We start from the raw sequence: 27,288 nt of genomic DNA, 5'->3' as shown, positions 1-27,288 counted from the left end.
AAAACTTATACTAAAAAGTAAATGGCCTAATAAACTATATTTAAAAAAAATCCGTACTTACTAAAATGTCGCTCGGCCCCCAAAAACTTATAGCAAAAAGTAAATGGCCTAATAATAAACAATTTTTAAGAAAAAAAAATCCATTCTAAAAAATTTGTTTTTCGTTACGAAATTTGGTTTTTGAAAGGCCTGCTTTTTCTACCAAAAAAAACTATGTAGAAACGCAGCACTTTTCGATACAGTTTTCTAAACAGCGTCAAAAAGTGCTTCTTTAAGACACTGTTTTTATTTGAAAAGAAAAAATTACTACCAGTCTCTTCAGGTTGAAAAACTTGATTCTGAAGGGTATTCTAAGGTACTGCAAAACATTGTGTACGCAACTCGTTGCAAAACAAAATTTTTTCAACACTCAACTTAATTATCCAACTCGGCAAGCCTCGTTGATTCCAGAGTTGAAAGCTTAGATTCCAGAGTTGAAAGCTTAGATTCCAGAGTTGAATGAAAAGGCATGTTTATTTTCAAGAGATAATGTTTAATTTTCCTTTTAGAAGATTAAGTCATGTAAACGTGACTTTAAAATTATGCATTAAATCATAGATGAGTTTCAAACCAAAACGAAGTTTTTAGAATCTCAGGGTTTGGAAAATTCAAAAATGACCCTTAATACGGCAACCGAGTTCAAACACACCTCTGATGAGTGAACTAAAGCCTCAAGAATCTTTTCGAAAGCTTGATAATTATAATACAATCTGTAATTTGTATCTATTCAGCGTAAACATGTGGACCAAAAGGCGTTCTTTTCTAGTACTTAAGGAATGTAATTTAACATTTAATGAAAAACCATTTATTCATAAGGGATTTATACAACCATCGTCATCGGACTCATGTCAAATTGTACAATGGAAAGCACGAGAGCTATTGCCCCACCTAGTAGACATTGTCATCAACTAGAAACGTTCGAAAAACTCCACCGAAACCAATCCCTCTAAGGTCGTGAACCAAGCGAAGTTATTGGCCACAGTATTCCGGGCCGAAGTCGCAGTAGCAGCACTCACCCTCGTTCCCAACCTGGCCAACAGCGTCTCAAATTGAGTGAGCTCTGCTCCGTTATTGGTACGAGCTGCAATGTTCGCAATGGCGTTGTTCAGCGTGTTCTGGCCCAATCGGCTAATGAACTCATCAACCAATGCATCTTCCATCATGAGGAACTCGATAAGAGCATCGACTCCGATACGGCTACCGGTGTAGACGGATGAAACAATTCTGGTTCGTTCCATTTCCAGGAAATTAAAGGTGGATCCTCCTCCAATCGAGGTCATGAGGAACGAGACGAGGAATTCTTTGTTCTGAGAGCATCCCATCGCATCGATCAATACCGCACGTTCGGCTTGATTCTTGGATGCTAGCAGCCATTCATATATCCAAACGTACTCTGCTTCTCCTGCATTTTGTAAGCCGAAACAATACATGGCCGTTGAGATATCTGGATGGGCTGTTTTTTTGTCCGATACAGCTTGTGAGACTACTTGAGCTGCTCTGTTGAGACAATCTTGAACGCCAACTCGACATGCCCAGGTAGAGATAGTTTGCTTCAGGTATTTCTGTAGCATCGTTTCGCCTTGTGGGACGGAATCAATAGGAAGTGTTGAATAGATTGGTGTGAGAATCTCTCGGGCAAAGTTAACAAAATGTTCATAGTAGGGAGTTCCTCGGAATTTGTTGTTGAAGTAGGTCAGGACAGTACTGGCGGCTGCCCAAGGGGGATAAGTGTTTTCTTTTTTGAGGTAGGTCAGTAGTTCCAAAGCAAGGGCCATATCTAGACGATCAGCTCGGGCCAAGTTGTAGGCATCGTTAATGAGCTGAGCACGATTTTGAACATGAATTGTTTCAGGATTATCCAGTAGAGCGTTGAGGATGAGCTTCCAATTCTGAAGATCGTAGTTTACTCGGTAGTATCCAGTTTGTTGATTGTTGAAAATGATCCAATCTTCTGCAGACGCAGTAGTAGATATTTTTTCTGCTTTGCTGGAAAGCCAGTCGAACTTTTGAGTGCTGAAATCAGCATTCGATTTCGTAGCGTAGTTGTATGGGATGTGGTAGACATGAGAATTCGGCAGTACACGGTCGCTGAGGAACCTTTCTTGGGACAAATAGACGACACCGTTTTGATAATCACGGCGTACCGTTAGAAGAGGAAAACCAGGAGCATTGGTCCATGATTCCATCAGCTGCTGGATAGATGAAGTTGTTGAGAGGATATCCTGTCCGTTCAAAGCGAGTTGCAATCCCTGATAAAGATGAATATCTGTAGCCACGCCAAGCTTTGCTTGGTTGAAGTAATCAGAAAGTCCAACACGGAAGTTTTCATCTCCCACCACTTCGCGGAACATGTTCAAAACGCTTCCAGCTAGAATGTTGGTGTCACATTAGAGATAAGTATTAGATTTTGATTAAGAATTTAAGTCATTGTTATACCTTTATCGTACGCTACGGTATCGAACAGGCCTGCGATTTCATTTGGGCTGCCGGCATTCCAATTCATCGGACGCACCGTTTCCCGAGCATCGGCTGCAAACGCATTATGGATGACTTCGACGTTCCAAAGGGCCCAATAGTCGTTTTCTGGGTAGGCCAAGGTTGCCGCCAAATATTCGTAAACAGTAGCGAATCCCTCCTTAAGCCATACGTATGTCCACCATTCCGGCGTAACAAGATTACCGAACCACTGATGGGCGAACTCGTGGGCAATAATGGTTGTGACCGATTTCTTGGTGCGATAAGAATTGATAGCTGGATTGAACAGCAGAACGGGTTCACTGAAACGAAAATAGATTAGGTAGGTTACAATAGATGTATATAACAAGTCATCGCAGTTTATTTATGAACAGAACCGCTGATGGAATCTTTCACTCGAGATGTATCAAGGTTTTTTTTGGTGATAGGGCATATTCATTCAACTCTACTTATTCAGCACATACCCGTAAGAAACGAGACCCCAGTTTTCCATAGCACTCGATGTACGATCTGGAATGGCAATCTGAGTCATTTTGGGCATATGACTGATGTACGGAATACCCAGATAATCGCCCAAAGCTTCCAGAATGTCGATACCGGCCTCCAGTGGATATTCTGTCTCCTCGAATACATTCGGTCTAGCATAAACCGTTTGAGTACCACTGGTACGAATGGCGAAATTGGTAACAGCAAATGCCACTAGGAAAGTCGACATTACAGTCGATTTTTGGAACCGCGTGACTACATAATCTGGATCCATTGTATCTACCTCTAGATTACCTTCTTGGGGCATATTAGCCACTGCATGGTAATCTTTGTGGTGGATTAAAGCAATCGAGAAGGAAGCCTTCAACTGGGGTTCATCGAAACAAGGGAAAGCCATTCTTGCATTGGTAGATTCGAGTTTGGTTGAAGCAATGTAGTGCCTGTTGCCGTCGTTATCCACATACGATGAAGCGTAGAATCCTACATTATTATTGTTCTGCAACCTTCCTGTGTACTGAATCCTCACCATGTAGCTACCAGGTTCGAGTAAGCTTTCGCTTTGAATAATCAAATGCTCTGTACGGGTATCAGTTTCGAATGCTGGTAAACCTAGCTCAACTAGATTTTGTTCACCAACCACAGAAAAAAGCCTCACATTCCAGATCGAAAGCTGACGGTTATGAACAATCACTTTGTCGCTGCTCTGCAGAAGTTCAAAGAAAATTTCCACGTTTCCCTGAAATTCTCGATTATTTTCGTGAATGGATGTCTTGATGTTCAGATTGTAGTGTGAAGGCACGGCACTTCTCGGTAGCAAGTATGACTCGTCGATTTCTTGAAGAGGTTGTATTGGAACCTCTGGTGCTAGGTCTCCATCAATTTTCCGCCATTGTGGACGATCTGCCCAAACTACACTAAATAGTAAAGCACAAAACAAGAATTTTCTCAGGCCCATTTTCTCAAGGTGTTTTGCCATAGACGGCAAAAGTTGAACTAAAGCTTCTAAAACTCTCGTTAACGGCTTTTTATTGCTGAAATTTTCTACAGACCTGCGAGGTGCAAGATAAGATACGGTGTATCTCGCATTTCTAAGACAATACAGGACAATCGGGTTAATAAAGTTATCAATGAACTTATCGGTCCATAATTCAAGTTCACTTTTATGGTTGAAGATTTCATGAAAATCAGTAATGATCGACACCCCTAGATTGTTGAACAATTCCCAGTTGAGTGTTACCGTCCGAGCTGCATGGCGATGGATTTGCAAAAAACCTGCAAAAATTAAAATCACAAGGAAATATGAATTGTGTTCCAAGATCTCAGATTTTAAATTTAGAACTCTGCCTGTACTGTTATAAAACAGTGTCTACAATTAGTGTTTTCTTGGAATGCACTAAGCATTTATTGGTTATACCTCCATGAGGTTGGTAATCCTATATCGATTTATTTTCGGTCATTCTGCAAAAAATATTCTGATGTAAGATGATGAGTGCAGTATTGCTCATTATCATACCAAGACTGACGCATAAGCATTTGATACTCTCTAAAATGTAAAAGTTCGGAACTCGGTAGAACCTAAGCTCAAGTTTCTGAAGTTGAAATGGGAAAAAAAGGTATTTAATAAAGTGGAATGTGTCGAAAAACAAAACATGTTCATGAACTTGGGACTATCGCTGTCAGACTTGTAGTTAAAGGTTCCATATTCAGAAAAAAAAAACTGAAAATTTTGTGCTGCAGTACTTACAAACTATTCCGTGAAATTTGAGAGCAGCGTTGAACATTTGGGGGAAATAATTTGAACCGAATAGTGAAGGTCTCAGAGGCAATTCCGCGAAGAGTAGATGCCGTTTGGAAGCATTTTCTTCAACCGAATGTTGGCTAACAAAAACAAAACATTTATTTTATTTTTGGTTTTTAATAAATTCACATTGAACACATCTGTATTATAATAAGCCATATCTATGTCAAGCTATCTCAGTTGGAAAAGCGTTCGAAAAACTCCACCGAAACCAATCCTTCGAAGGTCGTGAACCAAGCGAAGTTATTGGCCACAGTATTCCGAGCTGAAGTTGCAGTAGCAGCACTCACCCTCGATCCCAACCTGGCCAACAGCGTCTCTAGTTGAGTTAGCTCAGCTCCGTTATTGGTACGAGTTGCAATGTTCGCAATGGCGTTGTTCAGCGTGTTCTGACCCAATCGGCTAATGAACTCATCAACCAATGCATCTTCCATCATGAGGAACTCGATTAGTGCGTCGACTCCAATACGGCTACCGGCGTAGACGGACGTTACGATTCGAGTGCGTTCCGTTTCCAAGAAATTAAATGTGGCTCCTCCTCCGATCGAGGTCATGAGGAACGAGATAAGGAATTCTTTGTTCTGAGAGCATCCCATCGCATCGATCAATACTGCACGTTCGGCTTGATTCTTGGATGCTAGCAGCCATTCATATATCCAAACGTACTCTGCTTCTCCCGCATTTTGTAAGCCGAAACAATACATGGCTGTTGAGATATCCGGATGGGCTGGTTTTTTGTCGGATACAGCTTGTGAGACTACCCGAGCTGCTCTGTTGAGACAATCTTGAACGCCAACTCGACATGCCCAGGTAGAGATAGTTTGCTTCAGGTACTTCTGTAGCATAGTTTCGCCTTGTGGGACGGAATCAATAGAAAGTGTTGCATAGATTGGTGTGAGAATCTCTCGGGCAAAGTTAACAAAATGTTCATAGTAAGGAGTTCCTCGGAATTTGTTGTTGAAGTAGGTCAGGACAGTACTGGCGGCTGCCCAAGGGGGATAAGTGTTTTCTTTTTTGAGGTAGGTCAGTAGTTCCAAAGCAAGGGACATATCTAGACGATCAGCTCGGGCCAAGTTGTAGGCATCGTTAATGAGCTGAGCCCGATTTTGAACATGAATTGTTTCAGGATTATCCAGTAGAGCGTTGAGGATGAGCTTCCAATTCTGAAGATCGTAGTTTACTCGGTAGTATCCAGTTTGTTGATTGTTGAAAATGATCCAATCTTCTGCAGACGCAGTAGTAGATATTTTTTCTGCTTTGCTTGAAAGCCAGTCGAACTTTTGAGTACTGAAATCAGCATTCGATTTCGTAGCGTAGTTGTATGGGATGTGGTAGACATGAGTATTTGGCAGTACACGGTCGCTGAGGAACCTTTCTTGGGACAAATAGACGACACCGTTTTGATAATCACGGCGTACCGTTAAAAGAGGAAAACCAGGAGCATTGGTCCATGATTCCATCACTTGCTGCATAGATAGAGTGCTTGGAATAATATCCTGTGCGTTCAAAGCAACCTGCAATCCTTCGTAAAGATGAGCATCTGTAGCCACGTCAAGTTTTCGTCGATTAAAGTAATCAGTGAGTCCTAATCGCCAATTTGCATCGCCCATCACTTCGCGGAACATGTTCAAAACGCTTCCCGCTAAAATGTTTGAATGAGTTCAAAGTAAACAATTATGAAATTTAAAAAGAATTCAACATACACTTATCGTACGCTACGGTATCAAACAAGCCTGCGATTTCATTCGGGCTGCCGGCATTCCAGTTCATCGGACGCACCGTTTCCCGAGCATCGGCTGCAAAGGCACTGTGGATGACTTCGACGTTCCAAAGGGCCCAATAGTCGTTTTCTGGGTAGGCCAAGGTTGCCGCCAAATATTCGTAAACAGTAGCAAATCCCTCATTGAGCCAAATATACGTCCACCAATCTGGGCTGACAAGATTACCGAACCACTGATGGGCGTATTCGTGGGCAATAATGGTTGTGACCGATTTCTTGGTGCGATAAGAATTGATAGCCGGGTTGAATAGCAGAACGGGTTCACTAGAACGAAACGAGATAACGGGACTAATGTTATCAAGGAATAGATACAATAGATGCATATAGCAGGTCATCATTGTTTCGTAATCAACCTTATCAACAGAAAAACCGTTAAAATACTTCAACAGGCTGATATCAAGATGATTTAGACTGGGCTGGCGCTTGATTTGTTTTCAACAAAAAATTTGATAACTACGTTCATTTTTGTTTCCTAAACATAGAACGTATTTTGTGAACCTCTACTTACCCATAAGCGACGAGACCCCAGTTTTCCATTGCACCTGTGCCGCGGTCCGGAATCGCAATCTGGGTCATTTTAGGCATATGGTTGATGTAAGGAATACCCAGATAATCTCCCAACGCATTCAGTATGTCGATACCGGCGTCCAGTGGATATTCCGTCTCCTCGAACACATTCGGTCTAGCGTAAACTGTTTGAGCACCTTTGGTACGAATGGCGAAGTTAGTTACGGCGAAAGCTACCAGATAGGTCGACATCACAGTCGATCGTTGGAATCGGGTCACTACAAAATCTGGGTCCTGCGAGTCTGCCAATAGCATACCGTCCTGGGGCATATTGGCCACAGAGTGGTAATCTTTGTGGTGCGTTAGAGATAAGGAGAAAGAGGCCTTCAACTTCGGTTCATCAAAACAAGGGAAAGCCGATCTGGCGTGATGTGGTTCGAATTTGCTTGAAGCAATGTAGTGTCTTTGGCCATCATTATCCAGATAGGACGACGCGAAGAATCCTTGATTATTGTTGTTCTGCAACCTGCCAGTAAACTGAATCCTCACCATGTAACTACCTTGTTGGAGCAGGTTTTCACTTTGAACAGTCAAATGCTCTGTACGAGCATCAGTTTCAAATGACATTACTGCAACATCAACTAGGTTCTGTCCCCCGACTACGGAAAACAGACTCACACTCGAGATTGAAAGTTGCCTATTGTGGACAGTCACTTTGTCGCTGTTCTGCAGAAGGTCAAAGAAAATCTCTACGATTCCCTGAAACTCTCGATTGTTCACATGAATAGACGTCCTGAGATTTAGATTGTAGTGTGAAGGCACGGCGATATTGGGTAGTCTGTATGACTCGTCTACTTCCTGAAGAGGTTGAATTTCAGGCTCTTGAGCAAGATCTCCGTCAATTTTCCGCCATTGTGGACGATCTGCCCAAACCACAGAAACCAGTAAAACACTCAATAAACTGATACTCAGGTTCATTTTCCTGAGATGGATTACACTAGACAGCAAGCAGTAAACTAAACATCTAAGCGCTCGTTAACGGCTTTTTATTGCTAAAGTTCGCAGACCTACGCAGGCAAAGATAAGATACACTGTATCTGTATATTTTCAAGACAATGTTATTCAATCGGATTTGTAAAATTATCAAGCAATCGACGTTTTTATTCGCAATCAATTTCGTTTATTTACACATTGATTTTAGGCTTCTGCGTAGCTGTAATTTTCAAGGAAGTCAATTACAATCAACCCTTCCAGACTATTGAACCAATCAAAGTTCTGGCTGACCGTGGCCAAAGCTTGATCGACTACATCAGCTGGTGCCAAATCTCCCACCGTCTCGAACAAATGCTCCAATCGACCCAATTCTTCCGGCGTATTCGTTCGCTCAGCGATAGCACGGATCGCAAGATTGAATGTAGATTGTTCCATCCAGTAGATGTAATCCTCAGCCATGTCCCAGTTGTCGAGGAACTGTAACAGCGCATCAACTCCGGTTCTGCCGGCCGAATACACTGCTTGAAGAATATAAAGCCGTTCGCTTTCGTAGTACTGAATCTCTGGAACTGTTCCGATTGAAGATGTTAACAGCGCTTTCAGGTGATCGGTGTTCTTGGAACATGCTAAGGAACCGAGTAGCTGATTTCGCTCGTTAGTATTTTTGGAGTTGGCCATACGATCGTACAACCATCGGAACTCTTCATCAGTGGAGTGCTGTAATCCATGGCAGTAAATCACTGAGGCAATATCTGGGTGAACGCCAACATTGGTTCGTATCGCTGTGTTTAGTAGGTTCTTAGATTTTTCTTGGCAATCCTTATACCCTATGCGGCAGCTCCAGGTGGAAAAAAGTTGCTTCAAATATTTCTGCGTCAACGTCTCATCCGAACTAACCGAGTCAATATGCAGCTCATCGTATACAACATCAATCAAACTGGTTACGTACCGTTCGAACGAAGATTGATGAGCTGTACCGAGCAGCTTTTTGTGCACATAATTTAAAACGTTATTGGCTGCAGCCCATGGGATGTAGTCTATGTCATGCTTCAAAGAGGTTATCAAACGCAGAACAATGCTGAAGTCCAACAAATCGGCTTTAGCCAGGTTAAACGCATCATCAATCAACTGGGCCCGGTTGAAGGGATGAATGCTTTGAGGATTTGCGATCAGAGCCTTAATAATCAACTCCCAGTTCTGAGGGTCGTAGTTCACCCGATAAAATCCCACCTGTTGCCGGTTGAAAATCACCCATTGATCTTCATCAACGTCCAGCTGAATCCGGGCCGCTTTGGTAGTCAACCACTGGAACTCGTTCAAAGTAAAATCTTCATCCCGCTGATTTGCCACATTGTATGGAATGTACCAGACATGGTCATTTGGCAGTCTCCTATCTGACCAGAATCTGTCCTGCGAAATCACCACTTCCCGCTTGTCATACAATCGACGAACGTTCAAGACCGGATAACCAGCAACGCTGGTCCAAGACTCCATCACGTCCTTCACCGTCAACGAATTGGGGAGGTCAATCAACTGGGTGTCCTGCAGGCCGCCGTACAAATCATCAGGCAGTCCAGTCGATAGTTGACGATTTTCTAGATAGTTCTTCAAACCAGCCCTCCAGGTCGTGTCACCGAACACCACGCGGAACATATTCAGCACACTTCCGGCTGTTGGAAAAAAAACGAACGGAAATTAGTTTCTTATGAGAAACGGATTTTATAATGAATGATTACATTTTTCGTAAGCGATTCGGTCGAACAGTCCCGATATCTCGGTAGGCGTAGCTGCGTCCCAGTTCATTGGCCGCGTCGATTCACTCGAGTCAGCTGCCAGGGCCAGCTGTAAAACATCCAGCTGGAAGAAATCCATGTACTGTTCCCCAGGATATGCCAAATCCGCTCCGTAATAGCCGTACAGAGTGGCGAAACCTTCGTTCAACCAAATGTATCCCCACCAATCGCAGGTAACAAGATTACCGAACCACTGATGAGCGTATTCGTGACCTATCACCGTCGCTATTCCTCTTTTGTTGTGATAGGTATTCACCGCTGGATCGAATAGTAGAGCCGGTTCTCTGGAGAAAGAAAAATTATCCGATGAGTATCATATATGCTATCAAATAATTGATGATACATACCCATAGGTAACCAAACCCCAATTTTCCATCGCTCCAGAGCCCCAGTCAGGAATAGCAATCTGAGCGATTTTCGGCATATACTTGTTATACGGAACACTGTAGTAGGAACTTAGCTGCTCCAGAGTTTTAACGCCCGAGATGAGAGCGAATTCTGTTTCATCGATGGCGTTTGCTCGAGCGTGTATGAGCTGGCCTGCGAGAGTTCGCGTCTCAAAATCTGAGACAACAAACGCTAAAAGGTATGAGGACATTTTGGCTGTGGTCTGGAAAACGGTTGTGACATACTCCGGATCACTTTCATCCACAACGAGGTCACCATCCTGGGGCATGTTAGAAACGGCACTATAACTTTTGTGATGAGTAATTGATACGGTGAAGGCAGCCTTGAAAGCCGGTTCGTCGTAACACGGGAAAGCCATTCGAGCACGGGTCGGCTCGAACTGAGTGGATGCTAGATAGCGTCGAACATTTTGCTCATCACGGTAGTATTTTCGAAAAAATCCGGAATTGGTAGATGTCTGCAACCGACCGGTGTAATCTACGTGCAGAATGTATCTTCCGGGTTCTAATGTAGAATCGAATTGAAACACTTGTTTCTCGGTTCTTTCATCATAGTGTAGAGATGGTTCCAATTCTTCGTCTTCCGCTTCTTTGATCAACGTTGCCGCAGTAATGGTCAGGCCACGATTCAGAAGAATGATTCTACTGGTAGGTTCAACCACGTCCAGATGCAATTCTAGATTACCCTCGAAATTAGGGTTTCCATCGTCGTGGACAGCTGTGCGTAGATGCAGATAGTAGTGCACTGGGAATGTATCCTTCGGCAGACGAAAACTTTCATCAACTTCTTCAGAAAGGTCAACAACCTTGGCACTTCTTTCGTTCGGCACTTCTACGGGAAAAGAACTTCTAGCCAGTTCCACTTGAGTGGCAACCAAAGCCAAAACGATGACGACCTGCAGCCGTCGGATCATTGTTCCCGGGCAATGACTGGTTTCGTTATACGCTTAGGCTGCAGAGATTTGCTTATTTAACGGCAATCGAAACTCTTGGCCGTTCGTCGGATGTCGCGGGGTGATACTGGCTATCAGTCCCCGATAGATAAAGCTGCATTGTTATTGAGTAAGTTTGTCATGCCTGTTTTTTTAGAAATGTCTTGACAGAAGTCCGTGCCATTTGCAGCTTGAAGGTTTCAAGCATCCGTATCACGTACCACACTATCAGTTAATCAGTGTGACACTTTCTTTATCTGAGGTCGATTTTAATTATTGAAATACATATGACTGAGGAGTTTTCGGATGGCTACCAGATGTAGTTAAATGAACACTTATCTATGAATACGAGTTATCATTCTGATAACACAGTAGTGGATTATTAAGTTGGCGCTTTCTTGAGCGTTCCTAGGTCAAGTTTTTGTATTCAGGAGATTCAAAAGCGATAGTATTTGTTGTATTGTTTAATGATAAATTGCAACTGATTTATTATTAAAGGGTGTAACGGCCAAAAACGTGTTTAACTTTCAAATGAATGAAATCTACTTCTTGTTGGCATGGGTGTGCAGAATGAAGTGCCTACTTTGTTTTTGGCGCACACTCTTCAGTTTTTAAATTAGCCCCCGCTCAAGAAAAAAGGGGCGTTTAAAAATTCTGGACGCGCATCAAGAATTTGTACTCTGTCGCATAATAAGAAAGCAAAAATGTTAAATTTGCTACAAACGACGAACCCGTTTTTTTCCGCCGCAGAAGATCTTACCAAATATTGAATACTGCAAAATGACAAACAAATTTAAAAGTCTTAATAAAAAATCCTAAACATACTCGAAACATAAATTTTCTAGCAATTTTTCGTCGTTCCACCCTTTAAGAGAGAAAATAAAATCTGATTTTGCGAACCTGAAAATTTTGACAAAAAATGCCCTGTAGGAAAAATGTAGCTATTTAGCCCGATTTAATCGTAGAAATTGCCTGTTTTTTTAAAGTTGGGTGGCATTTCCTAACTGGGATAGCATTTCTTCAAATCGATCGATGCGCACTCTGCAATCGAAATTGCGTACTATTGGAAAAATTATCCAGAAAACGAAATCGAGTGTCCAGTCAGTATGGTCAGTGCTAAAACTACCTTAAGTTAAAGTAAAGATTCGCTATAATCCACTTAGATCTCAAGGTAAAAAGAAGTTCAGGAAACTTGTTTAAGCTTCATGCCAAATGAACAAAAAACATTTCAAACATTTAGATATATGAAAAATTTTAGCCGTATAAACATTTGAAACGCATGCCCTGGATTTTGAATCCCAAGAATATGACGAAAAATAAAAGTTTTGAATTTTTTAACTACCGTTTCTTGGATTGTGTCGTAAAAAGTCGCATATCAAAATCATAGCGCGCATACGGTGAGCCTCATGATTTTTACTGCCTTTATAGACAATGTCGCTTAAAACTGTCGAATACAACATTGTAAAGAGAAAGCTCTATCTTTTCACAAACAAACCTATAAGGAAATTATTTAATTCAGGGCACGTTCTCGTACTTGATAGCCTACATAAAACTTAAACGCAGTTTGTTATGAGCACCTTTGCTAAAGACATCTTTCATCAGAAATGGTCTAAATAAGGAGTGTATTCGAAAAAAAATGCAACGCTTTGTTTTGTCAATGACTTTTGAATGTATAGATTAAAATTGATGAAATTCTCAGCGTAGCGACCTGGCAATATGTAATGTTTACTTATGCAAATTTTTGTGATGTTCTGTCAAATGGTTTTTGAGATAGCGTTCAATGTTGTGCTTCGGCATAAAAGCAAGATATTTGACTTTTTCACTCCGCCACAGTTTTTAATGGCACGATACCAAAACCAGATAAAACAGAGTATAAACTTTGTGGGACCTATCGAAGAGATTTTCAGGGAAAACGGTCGCATTTAGAGGCAGTCTTCTTTGTATGTTTAGCCATTCATCTTGTCAATCCTTATGACACACTGATTAATTTGCAGTTTTCACAGATCGTTTGTCTCTTCAAGTACTAGACATCATTTTTTTCAATTTATTCTCCTGGTTTATCTCTGCAAAATACAGGCAAAACATGTCAACGAAAAGTTGTTGGCTGGTAACCTGTCAAGTGACCGCTAAATAGTTCGTTTTGCTGTCCATTACCAAATTATTCAGAATATCTCCCACTACCCACTGACCATACTGACTGGACATTCGATTTCGTTTTCTGGATAGTTTTTCCAACAGTACGCAATGTCGATTCCAGAGTGCGCATCGATCGATTTGAAGAAATGCTATCCCAGTTAGGAAATGCCACCCAACTTTGAAAAAAAAAAACAGACAATTTCTACGATTAAATCGGGCTAAATAACTACATTTTTCCTACAGGGCATTTTTTGTCGGATTTTGTAGGTTAGCCATTTGCCGTCGGTATTGCGAACCTACAAATCTGACAAATTAAATTAGACAGAAAATGGTTGAATTTTTGTTCTAAGTGTCATGTCAGTGTGATCAGTGCTAGCAGTCCAAATATTTTGCGCACGATTTGACCACCGTTTTTTGTTTATTTTTACCGGTGCGCAGCTTTTCTACCTTGAAGTCAACCCTGTTTATTAGTCAGCTAGACGAACCAGTCGGGAAAATTTATCTTTTTGTATCGCTTCCTCTATTTATATTTTGGTTTAAGCGGATTAATGGAATCAATCATTCTCACTCTTATTCAACTTTTAGCTCACAATTGAATCCTATTGGACTTCTTAAACGAATTACCATGTGAACTTTGGTCGAATAGTTGATTTTCAGCCGTTTTAGGTCTCCCATTGAGACTTTCCTGGATTTTTCTTGATCATGCCCAAAAAAAATTGTCAATGAGCTTCAGTATTTTACACTACATACCTTAAAAACCACTTGATAGATTGTCACCAAATTTTACACATGTATACATTTCATTACTAGGAAGCTTCTCTGAAATTCCATCCATCCATTCAAAAGTTATTCACAAAAAAAGTGTGGTGTTTTTTTTTTCGAATACACTCCTTAGTTTCCTTGTTATTAACTTTTCTCACCTTTCTCTTGACCAAATCACTGGGCGTTGATGATGTCAGCGGCGTAAGAACTGTTGCAACTGTTGTTAAAAATTTCGAAACAATCTGTCAAGAGCTTTTTTTTGCAGGCGTAAAAATGTTTCATACTGAACTACATTTGAAATGTTAAAATTCTTAAACTTTTTTAGGAATTGTTTCTTAATGATACACCAACTGCGGATATTGAAAAGAGTAACCATCATTTATTAACGACTTTTCTCTAAGCTTACACTCAAATAGCAAGCTGTTCAAGATATTCGACGGTGACCAAACCCTCCAGTGTGTTGAACCAATCGGCATTCTGATTGGCACGTGAACGAGCTTCATTGGAAGTTTCTTCCGAAATAACGCCACTCAAAGCTTCAAGTAGTTGCTCCAGATGGCCTCTCTCAGTTGGATTATTGACTCGTGAACCTATCTTGATAATCATGCTGTTGAAGGTTCCTTGTCCAAGAACACTGAAAATAAACGAATGCTTAAGATTTTTCAAATACTAAAACATGTTTCAATAGAAAATCATACTTCAACAATCCTGTAGGATTCGTGCTCAAGTTGTATTCGATAAGAGCTTCGACTCCTTCCTGACTTCGAGCAACGATGGCATCGATGAATTGTGCTCGCTCGGTTGATAAATATTCAACACTCGGAAGCTGTAGCACAGTTAATACGGCACTGATGCTTTGTTTGTCTTTGGAACAACCAATCGCCTGTATCAGATAGGAACGTTGAGCTTGGTTCTTGGAAGTCGTGAATTTGGGCAGTAGGTATGAGAGCTCTTCGTAGGATCCATCTCGCAATCCATGGCAATATACTACGGAGGCCACATCCGGATGCACTAAGATGTGATCATTGACTTCTCGCTTCAAAGCTTCGTAGGTTTCATCAAGACAACCCTGATGGCCAACTAGACAAGCCCAATGAGTGATTGTTTGTCGAAGATATTTGTGGAGAGTAGATTCGTCCTCAGATACCTGGGCAACACTGAAATCCTTGTAAACTTCTGAGACGATTTCTGTTACAAAGTTAACAAAGGCAGAATGTGAAGGAGTACCTCGAAGTTTAGCGTACAAGTAGTTGAGAACATTGTTTGCCGCTGCCCAAGGTACGTAATCCGTCTCATGCTTCAAGTACCGCATCATTTTCAACACAAGAGACATGTCGAGCAGATCAGCTCGAGCTAAATTGAAAGCATCATCCAACAATTGCGCTCGGTTTGCCCGATGAATCGTTCTGTGGTTTGTCAGAAGGGTTTGTAAGATAAGATTCCAATTCCGCTCATCGTAGTTTACACGATAGTAACCCATTTGCTCTCGATTGAAAATGATCCATTGGTCCTCGGGTGTATTGGTGAAGATCTTATCTGCTCTCGAGGTCAACCAATGAATCTGCTCATCAACGTCATTCGCAATACCCTGATCAATGTAGTTGTATGGAATGTTCCAAATGTGATCTGTTGGTAATCGCTTATCAGCTAGGAAGCGATCCTGTGAGATGATGACTTCACCTGTTTTATACAAGCGTCTCACATTGAGTACAGGATATCCAGGGACATTTGTCCAGCTTTCCATGAGTTGTTTGATGGTCACAGATGTCGGAATCACGTTTTTCCCTGCGATCGCTTTCTGAAGTGCTTCATAAAGATCATCTGGTGTCACGTTGTCCAATTTGTGAGTTTCGATGTAATCCTTCATCCCAGCTTGCCAATAAGTTTCCCCAATAATTCGACGGAACATGCTGAGCACGCTTGCAGCTTAAACAAAAAGAATAAATTCTGTACTTGACCTATGAAACAAAACAATATCTTTGACCAACTTACATTTTTGATAAGTCACAGCATTGAACAGTCCCATTAATTCATCTGGACTAGCTGCCGGGTGATTCATGGCCTTTGTCTGATCACTGGCATCGACTGCTAAAGCACGTTGAACTACTTCAACGTTGAACAATTCCGCATACTCCAACTCTGGATACACCCAAGCCGTTGCATCATATTCGTAGAGAGTAGCAAAGCCTTCGTTCATCCAGAGGTAGTCCCACCATTTGGGACTGACTATATTCCCAAACCATTGGTGAGCCAGCTCGTGAGCAATAATCGTTGTCACATGTTTACGAGAGCGATAAGTGTTAACAACCGGATTGAACAGCAAAGCTGGTTCACTAAAAAGGAAACAATTATTAGAATCACTCATATCTTATCGAATTTTATGGATCATATCACCCGTATGAGAGCAGTCCCCAATTTTCCATGGCCCCTGTGCCGCGATTGGGAATAGTTATTTGTGCAAGCTTCTGCATGAAGTCAGAGTAAGGAATTCCGGTATACGAATCGAAAGCTGTCAATATCTTATCCGCAACATCGAGCGCATAGCTAGCATCCTCAACAGCATTTCTACGGACCACTACCTGTACTCGATTTTTGCTTCTAGTAGCGAAATCCGTTACGGCAAATGCCAACAGATAGGTTGACATTTTCGGGGTAGTTTGGAACTTGCTGATGATGTATTCTCTATTATCCGGATCTACAGCACCCGAACTCACCAAGGTGTTGGACGTTGCGGTGTATGTGCGATGATGAGTTATCCAAAGCGTTATAGTGGCCTTCAAATCGGGTTCATCGTAACATGGGAAGACTTGGCGTGCCATACTCGGTTGAAAATGTGTAGATCCGATGTACCGCATCTCATCGGCATCGTTTCGGTAGGAAGCCACTGAATAACCGATTTGCTCAGGGTTCATCAATCCTGCATAGGCTATTTTGAGGAAATACTTTCCCTCTACTAGCTGATTACGACATAAAAATGTGATATGTTCTACCCTTTCATCGATACTAAACGTAGGCACTTCAACCAGTTCCGGATTACCACTTTCCACGACTTTATGCAACTCAACAGATTTGATATCCAATTCTTTGACGTGCATTGTCACCGTATAGCTTGGTTCGATAACTTCAAAGTACACTTCAGTTGTCGCTTGAAAAGTTGCTTCATTTTCCTGTACTTGACTCCGTATATGGATGAAATAGTGATATGGGATAGTATTCCTTGGTAAGAAATACGCCTCATCAATTTCACTAACAGGAACAACTGCACTTTCTGTGGCTTTCGGTTCCGATACTACAATCTCCGGTATAGGACTATAGGCCGACCCAGAATGCACCAACAACCACAGAATCACCAGATATTCTCGTTTTCTAGTCCCCATAACTTGATTAGCTCAAAGAACGTCGTGTATTGAAGCTCGGCCAAGTTGTACAGCATTTTTAATAAGCAGTCAGACTGATCTGATAAAGGTTTATTGCTCGATATTTCGGACCGCACACAATATATCACTGATAAAAAGGCTGTCAGGTTTTCCAACAGATGTCACTAGGTGATTGAAGGTTATTTAGCCTACCCCTTTTCTGATACCTGATGGATGAAACCTGAGCTTAAAGAATCTTATATATACGAAATTTTCTTCCAGAACTCACGTACTCGAAAGTAGAGAAGGTTCCCGTTATCGAATTGCTATCCGTTTTCTTTGATAAGACGTTCAAAGAGTGACCGAAGGTTCAAACTATGATTTCTATACTGATGAATCGAAGTTTGTTCATTTTACAGTTGCAACTCGCAGCATTATCTTTCTAGGTAAGAAGCTCAGGCTCTCCAATGAAGCGCCTTGTTGAATTAAGCTTATCCTCAGGATTTCGTTCGTTTCCGACTTCTTTTTTTGCTGCCACCAATGTTTCGGCTCATCAGAACATCCAGATCAATAAAATTTTGCCACTGGTACATAAAAGCTCATCCAAATTAAATAACATTCTTCCATTCGTAAGACCAAGAGATGTGTTCTGTGAATTTGATCCGATACTGCTTATGTCGTTTCTTCATTTTGGATTCTTCAAGCCGTTTAATCTGCACCGAGTCCTTGATTGATTCAAATTACCCAATACGCTTGGCTGTAATCGACACATGGCCTACCTTGTTGTGCAGTCTTCTTGCTGTCGCGCACATCTTGCGTACCTTGTTGTTGTAAGTCAAACGATAATTGTGGTTGCTAGGTCACACTGAACGCAAAGTTTCACACATGGTTGCTATGATGCGTTTCGTAAACCTATGAGTAGGAACCATATTCAAAACAAGCGTTCTATTCCAACAGCCACACACGCGATTGCTTGGGTAACTCCATTTATACCGACTGCTTGAATTCATGCTGTATTGCAACTTGGACAAGTACCATCTTTTCTAAAAGGCGCAAAATCTATTGATTATTGAATATGTTTTAAAAATAATGCTCTTGCAAATATAAACACATTTAAAACTGTAGTTTTTTGTGATAACGTGATTTTTGTATGCTAAAAATACTAATAGCCGATAAATCAATCAACAAACATAAGTTACGGTGACAAATCTCTGCTTGAAAAATACTTAAAATTCAAATAAATCATTGAACATACACAACCAAATTCTGCAACCTACACGCATTCCTCTGTGTTAAACAAAGCTTGTATAAGAGGAAGCTTCTAGCAAAGATATTCCATATTCTTTTTCTTATGGTGTATTATTCTCCTGCCATTTGAATTACAATTTGGCCATAACCTTCAATTAGATAAGTTTACGCAGAAACTCGCAGAACTCTCAAAGAAGTTTTCGGATTTTCTCTCACAAAGAATATAGGAATACGTAGTAAACTTTCAATAATAATTTCATTCTTATAATCTTTACAAAACAACTTCATGCCAACACTTCATTAGAAAATTGTTCGAAAAACTCTACGGTTACCAAACCTTCCAGTGTGTTGAACCATTCGGCGTTTGCGTTGGCAAACGCACGAGCTTCATTGGCAGTTTCAGCCGATATGACGCCACTCAAAGCCTCGAGTAGTTGCTCAAGGCGGCTTCTTTCTGTGGGATTATTGACTCGCGAACCAAGCTGAACAAACCATGTTCTTATAAGTCCCTTCGCCCAGAACGCTGAAATTAATGAGATGACTTAATTCGGAAGAAATCAAGGATTTAATGGGAAAGCATACTTTAACAATCCGGTAGACGAACCCTCGTTCAAGTTATATTCTATCAGAGCTTCGACTCCTTCCTGACTTCCGGCCACGATGGCATCGATGAATTGTGCTCTCTCGGTTGATAAATAAACTACATCTGAAAACTGTAGCACTGTCAATACGGCTCTGATGTTTTGTCCATCTTTGGAACAACCGATAGCCTGTATCAGATCGGTTCGTTGAGCTTGGTTCTTGGAACCCGCGAATTTGGGTAGCAGATATGAGAGCTCTTCGTAGGTTCCTTCCCGCAACCCATGACAATAAACTACGGAGGCTACATCCGGATGCACTAAAATTTGATCATTGACTTCTTGCTTCAACGCTTCGTAGGTTTCATCAAGACAACCCTGATGGCCAACTAAACAAGCCCAATGAGTAATTGTTTGTCGAAGATATTTGTGGAGAGTGGATTCGTCCTCAGATACCTGAGTAACACTGAAATCCTTGTACACTTCTGAGACGATTTCTGTTACAAAGTTAACAAAGGCAGAATGCGAAGGAGTTCCTCGAAGTTTAGCGTACAAGTAATTGAGAATATTGTTTGCCGCTGCCCATGGTACATAATCCGTCTCATGCTTCAAGTACCGCATCATTTTCAACACAAGAGACATGTCGAGCAAATCAGCTCGAGCTAAATTGAAAGCATCATCCAACAATTGCGCTCGGTTTGCCCGATGAATCGTTCTGTGGTTAGTCAGAAGAGTTTGTATGATAAGATTCCAATTCCGCTCATCGTAGTTTACACGATAGTAACCCATTTGCTCTCGATTGAAAATGATCCATTGGTCCTCGGGTGTATTGGTGAAGATCTTATCTGCTCTCGAGGTCAACCAATGAATCTGCTCATCAACGTCATTCGCAATACCCTGATCAATGTAGTTGTATGGAATGCTCCAAATATGATCTGTTGGTAATCGCTTATCAGCTAGGAAGCGATCCTGTGAGATGATGACTTCACCTGTTTTATACAAGCGTCTCACATTGAGTACAGGATATCCAGGGGCATTCGTCCAGCTTTCCATGAGCTGTTTGATGGTCACAGATGCCGGAATCACGCTTTTCCCTGCGATCGCTTTCTGAAGTGCTTCATAAAGGTCATCAGGCGTTGCACTGTCCAACTTACGACTGTCGATGTAGTTTTTCAATCCAACCTTCCAGTAAGATTCTCCAATGATCTGATGGAACATGTTGAGCACACTGCCAGCTATTCAATGAATTTATGTTTCAAATGAAGAATAACAAAATTAAACATACTCTATATATACTTACACTTCTGATAAGCTATGACATCAAACAACCTCCATACTTCGTCCTGACTGGCCGCTGGGTGATTCATCGCCCGTATCTGATCACTGGCATCGGATCTCAACGCACGTTGGACTACTTCAACGTTGAACAGTTCCCAATACTCCAGCTCCGGGTACGCCAAAGCCGTCGCATAGTACTCGTACAGAGTTGCGAAACCTTCGCTTAGCCAGATGTAGTCCCACCATTGCGGACTGACCAAGTTTCCGAACCACTGGTGAGCAAACTCGTGCGCAATGACAGTCGTCACACGCTTAAGCGTTCGGTAAGTGTTAACAGCCGGATTGAACAGCATTGACGGTTCACTGGATTGTAAAAATAAAGTTTAACGACCATGACCAATTATCTTATCTATCCCGTGAACATATTACCCATAGGTGACCAATCCCCAATTTTCCATGGCTCCGGTGCCGCGATCTGGTATAGCTATCTGTGTAAGCCTTGGCATGAAATCCGAGTAGATAACACCAATATGCTGATCTAGTGCTGTTAGGATCTTATCCCCGGCATCCAGTGCATAGAGCGCATCGTTCACTGCATTTTTACGGACAACAACCTGCTGTCGATTTTTGGATCTGATGGTAAAATCTGTCACAGCAAAAGCCAACAGATACGTTGACATTTTTGGAGTCTTTCGGAACTTACTGATTATGTAATCGGAATCTTCCGGATCAAATCCACCCGAATCGAGAAAGGTATTGGCTGTGGCTGAGTACGATTTATGGTGGGTTATCCAAAGTTCTATGGTGGCCTTCAGATCAGGTTCATCGTAGCAAGGGAAGACCCTTCGTGCGAGAGTGGCTTGAAAATGAGTTGATCCGACGTATTTCACCTCGTTTGCATCATTACGATAGGATGATACCAAATATCCACTTTGGTAATTTCTCATGGATCCGGTGTAGGTCACTTTGAGGAAATATTTTCCCTGTTGCAGCTGATTCGTACACGTAAAAGTGATATGTTCTATCCGTTGGTCAATAGTAAACGTAGGACTTTCGATAAGTTGCGCACTTCCACTGGTCGGAACTCTGTACAACTCCACGGATGATATATCCAACTCTTGAACGTGCATCGTCACTGTATAGCTAGGTTCGATCACTTCAAAGTACACTTCCGTCGTTGCCCGAAACGTTCTTATATTTTCGTGGATTTGAGTACGCAAATGAATGAAGTAATGGTACGGGATAGTATTCCTCGGCAAAAAGTAGGAACTGTCAATATCCCTGGTTCCAACATTTCCACTTTCTTCCGCTCTCGGACTCGGTTTCAAGATCTCCGGTAAGGGACTATACGCGGCCAACGAATGCACCAAGACTAGCAGAAACACCAAAAACTCACGATTCACTGTCCCCATCATGGGACTTGCTGTTAGCTTACCGGTTCGAAAATATTTGATGTCCAACCCCCCGTTGAGGCCGCCTTAAAAATGGTCAAATGAAGCTGATAAAGGATTACGGCTGCATTTTACAGTTCCAGTGAAGCTCAATAAATCACCAGTTAAGTGCTAGATTTTATGTTTCTTCTGACTGATTCTAATTTTCATGATGTGTTTCAATATACATAAATTTCAGGAATGTGTTGAATGTTCAGTTTACGATGCTGAACTTTGTTGATTTTTGTACAACTTCTGTGAAACAATTTCTGAGCGCCGCTGAAGTATCGGCAATCTATTGAATTATTACATCTCATCCGTGTGACAACGATAACGCAGAAGATAATGGTTTTACTATTTCCGATAAGACACTTTTAAGTAATACTCTTTATAGCTTGCGTTATCTACCTTCGTGGCTGCTGCTCTCATGATTTGAACCTAAATAATAAATAGTTGTTAAATAGATAGGTACTTCAAATGTATGAACCATAAATTCGGGCGTCCGTTTGCAGACTCCGCGCACTTCAGAAGCTAAATGAGTGAGTAACAAAAGGCAAAATCTGTCAAAATATTCGAACTTAGGATGCAAATATCTTTCAAAATTGATAACTGATCAACAAAGGCACCAAAAATGCAGTTTCTCTGTGATTGCTTAATAAAGGCTTCAGTTTGTGAAAAACGTGTGGTAGAAAATTGAGCTGCTTGCTGAGAATGAAGAAAGCTGGTTTAGATTTCTACTCATCAGAAACAGCAACAGTGGATTTTTTGCTTTTGCTAATTGAGAATGATGAAAACGAATTGAGATTGCTGTTTGTGAGAAAACTGTTCTATCAGATTGAGACTACTGCTCATTAGAACTATTTAGTAACAGATGATTGAGAGTTCAGCCAGTTTAAGTTAAAAACTAGTTTAGTTTTAAAGAGTTTGTTTGTGAAAAAGATGTTGAACCAGAAAGAAGGGATTGAGGCCTGTGAAAATTATAGTCAATTGAGATGTTTGCTTATTTAAATGATATGATCCATTTTTATCTGTGCTTCTGACAATGCTGCTATAGTCGATTGAGACTTCTTCCCATGAAAAACAGCAACAGCGGAATGAGACTGTTTATTGCTACAAGATTACATTTGATTAAAACTGCCACTTTAATTTAACAGTAACAATTGAATTGAGACTTTTACTGATTGAGAATGAGCATCTAAGATAGCTACTGTTTGAAAATGATAAAGGGGAAATGACACTTTTACTTGTGGAAAACAGACTTCTGTTTAGATAAAAAGTTTCCGTTATTTCGATACTAATTCCCACTGGTCAAAAATGAGGAAAAAAACAGATTAGTACTCACACCGACAGATGTTCCAAGCCAGAACCGTTCGATTTTGGTCCTTCAGTTAACAGGAAATAACTACAAATAGGGATCTGTAATTTTAGGTAGCCCTCTTGAATATTAGGTATTTTTCTAGTATTTCATGAAAAATTATTTTCTCCAAATCAAAAAATTTTGATAATAGTAGAAAAATGACATAAAACCACCTGAATAGATGACATTCCCATTCCCAACAACTGTCGGGGTGAGGAAGCGAACGAAGACTTCTCGTTGGAAAATTGTTATATTATATAAATTTAGGACAGTTACATAGTTTTGTTTTTTTAGCCATATCAATAAAATTTTTGTATTTCTGCCATCTTCTTGATTTTTTAGAAAAGATTTTTTTTTATCTTTTCTATCCTTTTGCGCTTGAATATTGTTGGACAACTGAAGTGATTATTGCGAATTCTATATTGTACATTTTATAAGTATAAGTAAAAATTAAAAAAAAAATTCAATTTTTTAAACACGCCAAAGCGAAAAAATATACTCTGGAACTAGGAAAGGAAGACTGAAATTAGCTGTATCGTTTTTTTTTTCACTTTTCGGTAAAAAGTCAGCAATTTTCGAAAAGATTTGTAGGTAATCGTTTAAATTTAAACTTTCGATGGTAAATTCGTGTAGCCAGACATGTAACTCAGTTCTTTAGGCGCTAAATTGAGGTCTTCTTTGCTGATTACAGCAGATTCAAAAGTAAACATTGAAATCGAATACACCAGCTAAATTACCAATACCAGTCTGCCAACTCTTTTCAACTATATAAAAATGTTCTTCGTTACATGGGAACTACCAAAAATCTAATTCTGTTAATTTGACTATTTCTAGAATAACCATTAATCGAACAATTATTATTTATCAACTTTAAAAACTTCCACGACATTTGAGCGAATCATTGAAAAGTGATGCATGAATCTGCAAGAATGTGTCTGAACAAAACAAAAACTTATTAAATAATTGTAAAATGAAGGAAAGATTCTTTTCAGCATCAAAAAATTTTGATTAAAAAATCATTCCAAAAGAAAGTAAAATTTGAACCCTCCAGTGGTCGGTAGATTGATGAGATAAATTTCACGTTTTTTATTTTTTTTTTCTTGTTTTATTCAGTCTTCCTGCCCTAGCTCCAGATGATCTTTGTGGAAACTGTTTAACTTTGAACTCAGCTGTTCATTAAGTTAAGTCTAACTTGAAAACCCATCTTGACGAAACGTTCCTGACAAATAAATACTCTCGCTGCAATCCATCTGTAGCTTCCCCGATTGGCAGTATCTTAAATCGATCACAAAAAAGGGACGTTTCCTAGTGCTTGGAAAGTCACAGCAATTCGAGCCGTTGTATCTTTTTCGAAAAATGTATGTTATTTACGGCTTACCTCATGTTTCTCTAATTCTTTCCATCACCTACGGAAATGTGCCAAGACAATTTTATTTCCTACAATAAACAGCCAATTAGAGTCAAAAATGCTCAGTGTGACTCTTTTGCGTGGAATCAGAACGCATACCGATGCTAGTTCTACGAAAAACTGTCACACGGCCACACTTTTTTCTATCATTTGAAAAGCTCGTATAGTTTCTATTATTCCCCAAAAATCAAGTTAAACCGAAGTTTGAGAAATACTTTCCTCTTTGTATTTAAAAATGTTAAGTTGAGTATCGATCCTGTAAGAAGTGCTTACCGAAAAGTGTTGGTGAAAATTTCTCTAAATAAAGGCTCCTCGCTCCTCCCCCACCCTCTATTTTAGTGTTCTTTTCCGTGAATATCATTATATTCAACAGTTTGAACTCAACTTTAGTATTTTTTTTTCATAAAATTTACATTTTTCATAGAATTTTCTCTAGTGTCACATTCTTGCGTAGAACTATCGATATAGAGACAACACTCTTGATGAAAATTTCGTATAAGTTTAGAACAAAGTATACTTGTTTGTGTTTTTATTCGAAAGTATACACTAAAAGAGAACGTTTCCAGCAAAAAAGTGAAAATGACCCAAAAGTCACATGGGACAGTTTTGCTTGGAACGGCAGAATAGTCTAGAGAAAGGTTATCAAGAGTATTCAGCCAATATTGACTTTGCAAAAGCGTTTGACCGTGTCCCGCACAGAATTCTCCTCGCAGAGTTGGATCGCATAGGTTTTCCAGCTTGATTGGATTGCTTCATATCTATTGTTCCGACAGACTTTCACGAAAATTAGGAATTCACGATCACGAACTTTCGACACCCCATCTAGAGTACCGCAGGGAAGTCACCTTGGGCCCCTTCTGTTCATAGTTTTCGTGAATGACCTATGTACCTAAAACTTTTCAATTCGACACTCTGCTTCAGCTGATGACCTGAAGCTGTTTAGGAAAATTATCAGTGCTGTTGACTGTCTTGCCTTACAAAACGACATCGGCAGATTAGAAGACTGGTGTCGCTGAAATGGAATGACGGCAAACGCCAAAAAATGTAAGATAGTCAACTTCACTCGTGCACGAAACACAGTCAACTTCAAATATCAACTCTCGGGATCAACATTGGAGAATGTCAACTCCATTCCCGACCTGGTAGTGAAAATCGTAGTGAGCTCCTACTCAGAGTAGGGGATTTTTTTTTATTATCTGACGGGTTTGCGCCGGGGGTCTTCAGATTTTCCCCAAAATTGAAAATTTGGTTCATTTTTGCGACTTAAAAACACATGTATTTTTTTCAGATTTCTAACATTTTTATTTTTTGAGTTAGCTTCGGTTAGATTTTTTTGTAAATAAAAAATAACCATTTTTCAAAGCTACATAACTCTGTTGTTTCTCAACGGAAATTATAAAATAGCACATCAAAATGCATTGAAACTTTATCAGCTTTCCAAATAGAATAGTTGAAAAAAAATTAAATAATGACCTTCAACATGAAAAGTTGTAAATAAACTTTAAATGGCGTCTAAAAGTACCGTCTGCACCACCGAATATTTTGCAAAAAATACCATTGTATAGCTCGATTCATGATGCAACTTTCATCTGAAGACACCAAAGTGGGCCATTAACACCTTGAAGAGTTATGAAATAAATAATGACAATAAATCTCTTTTTTTGCATCGAAAACAAACAATGGTCGAACAACTGCACTCACATATGAAGATAGCAGGCACTTCTAACAACATGGAAACAAAAGAACTTATCAAAGCTGGTAAAAAAACACTATTTTTTCGTCCTTTTCAGACTGCTCTTACTCGCATAATAGACCCATATGAATTTTCGTCGATTTTAGGTCAACATAAGGCTTCAACATAAAAGACTAAAGAAAGAGGTTTTGTTCTAGAAATTTTGAAAAAAAATATCAATTCGTGGCTGTCCTATATGAAATATACCTGAATAACAGTCCCATATGTGAAAATACCACGGATTTGGTTACTTTTCAATGTTTCTTTCGGCGAAATAGTCTTTGGTTCATTGCTTTGAATCATTTAAACATTTTTTTAACTCACTTGATGTCGAATGATGCACACTAGTTTTTGAAGGCAGGTCTGACTTTCTTAGGAATGACTTCCTGAGCGAAAAAACTATCGGATGCAATCAAAAAATCGTAAAAAAGATTCAACTTACAATGTGGAGTTCATGATATTTTTTTGCAAAAAGTATGTTTCTTTTTCTGACAATTGCATTTAGAAGTTCAAAAATGATCATAATTTAAGTCTTAGAAAGTAGCTTGGTGAGAAAAATATATTTTGTATGGGACTGTTATGCAAGCAGATTCGATAAAGGTTTCAAATATGGTCGATTAACAGTCCCATAATGAATAAAAATGGTGCTCTCGACCTTACTAATAACCCAATTTCGAAAATTTCAGGCCTAACGATTTATTATGACAACCTAGAAACGATTTTCGTTTATGCTGAAAGTGGCGGTCATAATTTAATAATATATTCCAAAACAGAAAAAGCTGATTGTCTCGCT

At 40.2% G+C, this 27,288-nt stretch overlaps 5 protein-coding genes across 6 annotated transcripts in view; 1 reads left to right on the top strand and 4 right to left on the bottom strand.

Annotated features, from left to right (window-relative positions):
• LOC129751328 (40S ribosomal protein S12, mitochondrial) overlaps positions 1-27,288 on the top strand; it is a 75,528-nt gene that overhangs the window by 26,227 nt on the left and 22,013 nt on the right. The gene's annotated exons all lie outside the window — the stretch shown is intronic.
• LOC129758422 (uncharacterized) lies at positions 829-8,086 on the bottom strand. Its single transcript, XM_055755922.1, has 6 exons — positions 7,087-8,086; positions 6,502-6,842; positions 4,977-6,440; positions 2,979-4,272; positions 2,476-2,816; positions 829-2,407 (listed from the first exon to the last, which is right to left on the bottom strand). Exons 1-6 carry the CDS (start codon positions 8,061-8,063, stop codon positions 948-950), a joined length of 5,877 nt encoding a protein of 1,958 aa, XP_055611897.1. The 5' UTR covers positions 8,064-8,086; the 3' UTR covers positions 829-947.
• LOC129751324 (aminopeptidase N-like) lies at positions 8,255-11,205 on the bottom strand. Its single transcript, XM_055746761.1, has 3 exons — positions 10,219-11,205; positions 9,815-10,155; positions 8,255-9,748 (listed from the first exon to the last, which is right to left on the bottom strand). The coding sequence occupies exons 1-3, from the start codon at positions 11,190-11,192 to the stop codon at positions 8,283-8,285; spliced, it is 2,781 nt and encodes a 926-aa protein (XP_055602736.1). The 5' UTR covers positions 11,193-11,205; the 3' UTR covers positions 8,255-8,282.
• LOC129751325 (aminopeptidase N-like) lies at positions 14,504-17,492 on the bottom strand. The gene is made up of 4 exons (XM_055746762.1): positions 16,503-17,492; positions 16,101-16,441; positions 14,807-16,034; positions 14,504-14,742 (listed from the first exon to the last, which is right to left on the bottom strand). Exons 1-4 carry the CDS (start codon positions 17,483-17,485, stop codon positions 14,517-14,519), a joined length of 2,778 nt encoding a protein of 925 aa, XP_055602737.1. The 5' UTR covers positions 17,486-17,492; the 3' UTR covers positions 14,504-14,516.
• Positions 18,950-22,000, bottom strand: LOC129751323 (aminopeptidase N-like). Its single transcript, XM_055746760.1, is given in 5 exon segments — positions 18,950-19,200; positions 19,202-19,235; positions 19,295-20,525; positions 20,591-20,931; positions 20,998-22,000. Coding segments are annotated over 5 exon segments (2,796 nt in total). The 5' UTR covers positions 21,984-22,000; the 3' UTR covers positions 18,950-18,996.

This window comes from Uranotaenia lowii, chromosome 3, assembly GCF_029784155.1.
Source record: "Uranotaenia lowii strain MFRU-FL chromosome 3, ASM2978415v1, whole genome shotgun sequence".
Taxonomy (NCBI): domain Eukaryota; kingdom Metazoa; phylum Arthropoda; class Insecta; order Diptera; family Culicidae; genus Uranotaenia; species Uranotaenia lowii.
Note: the sequence above shows the minus strand (reverse complement) of the source record. Positions and strands in the feature narration are given on the sequence as shown.

What these genes read in the sequence shown, in the direction of transcription:
- LOC129751325 (XM_055746762.1), bottom strand. Translation starts at nt 17,485, where the DNA reads ATGGGGACTAGAAAACGAGAATATCTGGTGATTCTGTGGTTGTTGGTG. An exon ending in TGGGGACTGCTCTCATACGG is followed by an intron (nt 16,442 to 16,502) that starts GTGATATGATCC and finishes TTTCCTTTTTAG; the next exon opens with TGAACCAGCTTTGCTGTTCA. An exon ending in TGCTGTGACTTATCAAAAAT is followed by an intron (nt 16,035 to 16,100) that starts GTAAGTTGGTCA and finishes TTTTTGTTTAAG; the next exon opens with CTGCAAGCGTGCTCAGCATG.
- LOC129758422 (XM_055755922.1), bottom strand. Translation starts at nt 8,063, where the DNA reads ATGAACCTGAGTATCAGTTTATTGAGTGTTTTACTGGTTTCTGTGGTT. An exon ending in TTTCGAACGCTTTTCCAACT is followed by an intron (nt 4,273 to 4,976) that starts GAGATAGCTTGA and finishes TAATTTTTGCAG; the next exon opens with GTTTTTTGCAAATCCATCGC. An exon ending in TACCGTAGCGTACGATAAAG is followed by an intron (nt 2,408 to 2,475) that starts GTATAACAATGA and finishes CCAACATTCTAG; the next exon opens with CTGGAAGCGTTTTGAACATG.
- LOC129751324 (XM_055746761.1), bottom strand. Translation starts at nt 11,192, where the DNA reads ATGATCCGACGGCTGCAGGTCGTCATCGTTTTGGCTTTGGTTGCCACT. An exon ending in TGGGGTTTGGTTACCTATGG is followed by an intron (nt 10,156 to 10,218) that starts GTATGTATCATC and finishes TTCTTTCTCCAG; the next exon opens with AGAACCGGCTCTACTATTCG. An exon ending in CCGAATCGCTTACGAAAAAT is followed by an intron (nt 9,749 to 9,814) that starts GTAATCATTCAT and finishes TTTTTCCAACAG; the next exon opens with CCGGAAGTGTGCTGAATATG.